This window comes from Polyodon spathula, chromosome 47 (genome assembly GCF_017654505.1).
Source record: "Polyodon spathula isolate WHYD16114869_AA chromosome 47, ASM1765450v1, whole genome shotgun sequence".
Taxonomy (NCBI): Eukaryota; Metazoa; Chordata; class Actinopteri; order Acipenseriformes; family Polyodontidae; genus Polyodon; species Polyodon spathula.
In genome coordinates this window covers 554,906-558,130 of record NC_054580.1, presented here as the reverse complement: position 1 = coordinate 558,130, position 3,225 = coordinate 554,906, and the positions used below count along the sequence as shown (strand labels likewise).

The window sequence follows — 3,225 nt, the reverse complement described above, 5'->3', positions numbered from 1 at the left end:
GGCATAGTTTCCCTTCCGCAGCAGCCTGTGGACACGGCCGACTGGGAACTGCAGTCCTGCCCTGGAGGAGCGAGTCTTAGCCTTGGCTCTCGCCTTTCCGCCGGTTTTCCCTCTTCCAGACATTGCGCTGTATTCTTATTGATACCACTGTATTAATAAAACAGCCAAGACGACTGATAGTTTTTTATAGACTGAATATCGCTCTGATTGGTTAAAACGTTCTGTAGCTGGGTAGCCTATCACAGCACATCATGAGTGATCTCATGAGGGCGTGTCTGTGGTAAATGCGCTCTTTCTAGGACTGGAAATTTCAACCAGGTCCGCTTAGTATTCATAACAGTGAGACTCGCTGCATAGTTTTCATTTCAGTTTGATATTTGCTTCTGCTGTTATGAAGATGTCTGGACGTGGCAAGGGAGGTGCTAAGCGTCACCGCAAAGTGCTCCGTGATAACAACTACACTTTGTAAGCCAGTAAATTGCTTAAAAGGGGGAAAAACATGTTTTTATCAAGAATCTTTTACGTTGTAGTCGACGAGGGTTTTGGTTTCAGTGGTTTTTATTTATTTTTAGCTAGCTATCGGTGACGTGTTTTATTACTCTTAGACCTATTTCACGCTGTGTTTCTGGATCATTTTTTTAGTTTAAACTACTTTGTTAGATTTCTTGTTAGATTTCTGTAGCCCCTAAACACCGATCTGGATCAATAATTTAATTGAACAAGTCTATTGAATGCAATAAAATAAAAGTAACCCTTAGTGTTAACAATGATTAAATACGAACTCCGTTAAACCAAGTTCCCCTGTTGTGCAGAAATAAAGCTCGGTAACATTTTTAGTTCTTACCCAATTTAGTTTTCCTAAACCGGTAAAATAAAAGCAGTAAATCTTGACCAAAGTTTATTGAAGCCACGGCATCGTCTTTTCTGAATTCGAGGTGAAGTATCACCGTTCAAGCTGCTGTGAAACAATCGCTATCTTAAACAGAAGCACACAGTCAAAAGCATCGATATTGATATTGAGTTTCAACACGTTTAATGAGCACAACAGAGCGCCCCGGGGTTCACAATATATCTGTATTTGTTGTATATTTAAGACGCATCGGGAGTGGGGTTCAGTATTACTGTACATTGAGTTACTGACGCATTTAATAAAAGAAAAACCAAACATCTGAAGTGACCGTTGTAAGCTGAGCTGGCCGGGAACGCCGCCCGGGACAACAAGAAAACCCGAATCATCCCGCGTCACCTGCAGCTCGCTGTGCGCATCGACGAGGAGCTCAACAAGCTGATGGGAGGCGTGACCATCGCTCAGGGAGGAGTGCTGCCCAACATCCAGGCCGTGCTGCTGCCCAAGAAAACCGAGAAGCCAGCCAAGAAGTAAATCACTCGGACGCCGCTTTTAGATCTAATAAACCCCCAAAGGCTCTTTTAAGAGCCACCCACTTTTTTTCTATAAAAGCGCATCGAATCTGTTTTCGTTTATTGTCTGAGTAATATCAAACTGAGAATTGCAGCAATGAATAGTTTGTTGTAGCGTTACCGTGTATCTGTTTGTAGCGATATCAAACACAGGCCTTGTCACAGCGGGTGCTGCTCACATTCCCCACGTTCCTTAGAAAGAAACACTGCGACACGGTAACAATGTACTGGCTTACTTTGTCTTATGCATCCAGCTGACAAGAACAGAACTACTGAATCTCTGATTTACAATTTCCGAATAATAAAGTACTGTAGTGAGAATTGCAACAGTGAATACTTCTTGTGAGCAGTGCAGCGCTACAGTATCTCTTCATACCCGTATCAAACACATCCTCGCCACAGTGTACAGCGGGTGCTGCTGACATTCCCCTCATCAATGCCACGTTCCTTACAAGGAGACAGTTCGATACAATATCAGTCCACTGGTTTGCTTTGTCTCTGATCGAGCTAAATTGAAATATGTTTCCAATTGTAAACCCCCCTCGTGTTTTAGGTTTATGATTGTATATGTTTTAATGGGGCTATTTTCTTTAGGGTTAATGGTACATGTTTGGATTATCTCTGTTTTTATGGTGTATTTTCTCTCACCAGAAATAAGTATTTCTTGTTTATTGTTGAGTGTTTTTCAGTTACAATTTTAAATACAGTCTGCTTGTTTCGATGTATTTTTTTAATACTGGGGATCAGCAATATGTTCCAGGATTATTAAAAAGGCGCCAAACAATTCAGAAACAATGAGTCCTTCAAAGAATGGGCGCAAAATTAAAATGAACCAATCAATCATTGAGAATCTGCACTAGACCCAATGAGGAACATAAACCCGCCCTAAGTGTCTCATAGCCTATCAGGGCAGCTCAGTTCCTCTATATAGTCTCTGGTAGCGGCTGCTTTATATCATATTGTATATTGTTATATACTGTGTGGAAGAGCTTGAAGATGGCAAGAACGAAGCAGACAGCTCGTAAATCCACCGGTGGAAAGGCGCCTAGGAAGCAGCTCGCTACCAAAGCTGCCCGAAAGAGCGCTCCCGCTACCGGCGGCGTGAAGAAGCCTCACCGTTACAGGCCCGGCACTGTGGCGCTGAGAGAGATCCGCCGCTATCAGAAATCCACCGAGCTGCTGATCCGCAAACTGCCCTTCCAGCGACTGGTCAGAGAAATCGCTCAGGATTTCAAGACTGACCTGCGCTTCCAGAGCTCCGCTGTCATGGCGCTGCAAGAGGCTAGCGAGGCTTACCTGGTCGGGCTCTTTGAGGACACCAACCTGTGTGCCATTCACGCCAAGAGAGTCACCATCATGCCCAAAGACATCCAGCTGGCTCGCCGCATCCGTGGAGAACGCGCTTAAACTGCAAAACCCTTAAAACACAGTGAAACCCAAAGGCTCTTTTCAGAGCCACTACCTCTCTGAAGGTGTTATATTCCATTAGCTCTAAACATGTACGGTGAACGTTAGGTGTCTTGTATTGTTTTAAAATGTATTAATTGATCGTGTTCTCTTTATATAAACTGTTTTTTCCCCCCAACATTGTATTTCTTTAACAAATAATGGATAGCTTCCATACATGGAAAGAGGGAGGCCACATTTGGACATAAATACAAATCTGTTACCGGATTTGTGGTGAATTTTCAGGCAGCAAGTTAAAGCCAGTATTTATATCATGTAATAAACTAACATTAATACAATTGTGTCAAATACATAAAAATAATCTCGCTATATAGAAGCAGCTACACTGGCAATTTTTTT

The 3,225-nt window shown here is 42.8% G+C and overlaps 1 protein-coding gene across 1 annotated transcript in view; it reads left to right on the top strand.

Annotated features, from left to right (window-relative positions):
* The first annotated feature begins 2,073 nt into the window (after positions 1–2,073).
* The window catches only part of LOC121306357 (histone H3-like), a 13,959-nt gene continuing 12,807 nt past the window's right edge, over positions 2,074–3,225 (top strand). The window contains exon 1 of the mRNA XM_041238115.1: positions 2,074–2,741. Coding sequence (XP_041094049.1) covers positions 2,416–2,741 — 326 coding nt within the window. The 5' untranslated portion in view covers positions 2,074–2,415. The remainder of the gene's footprint in view (positions 2,742–3,225) is intronic.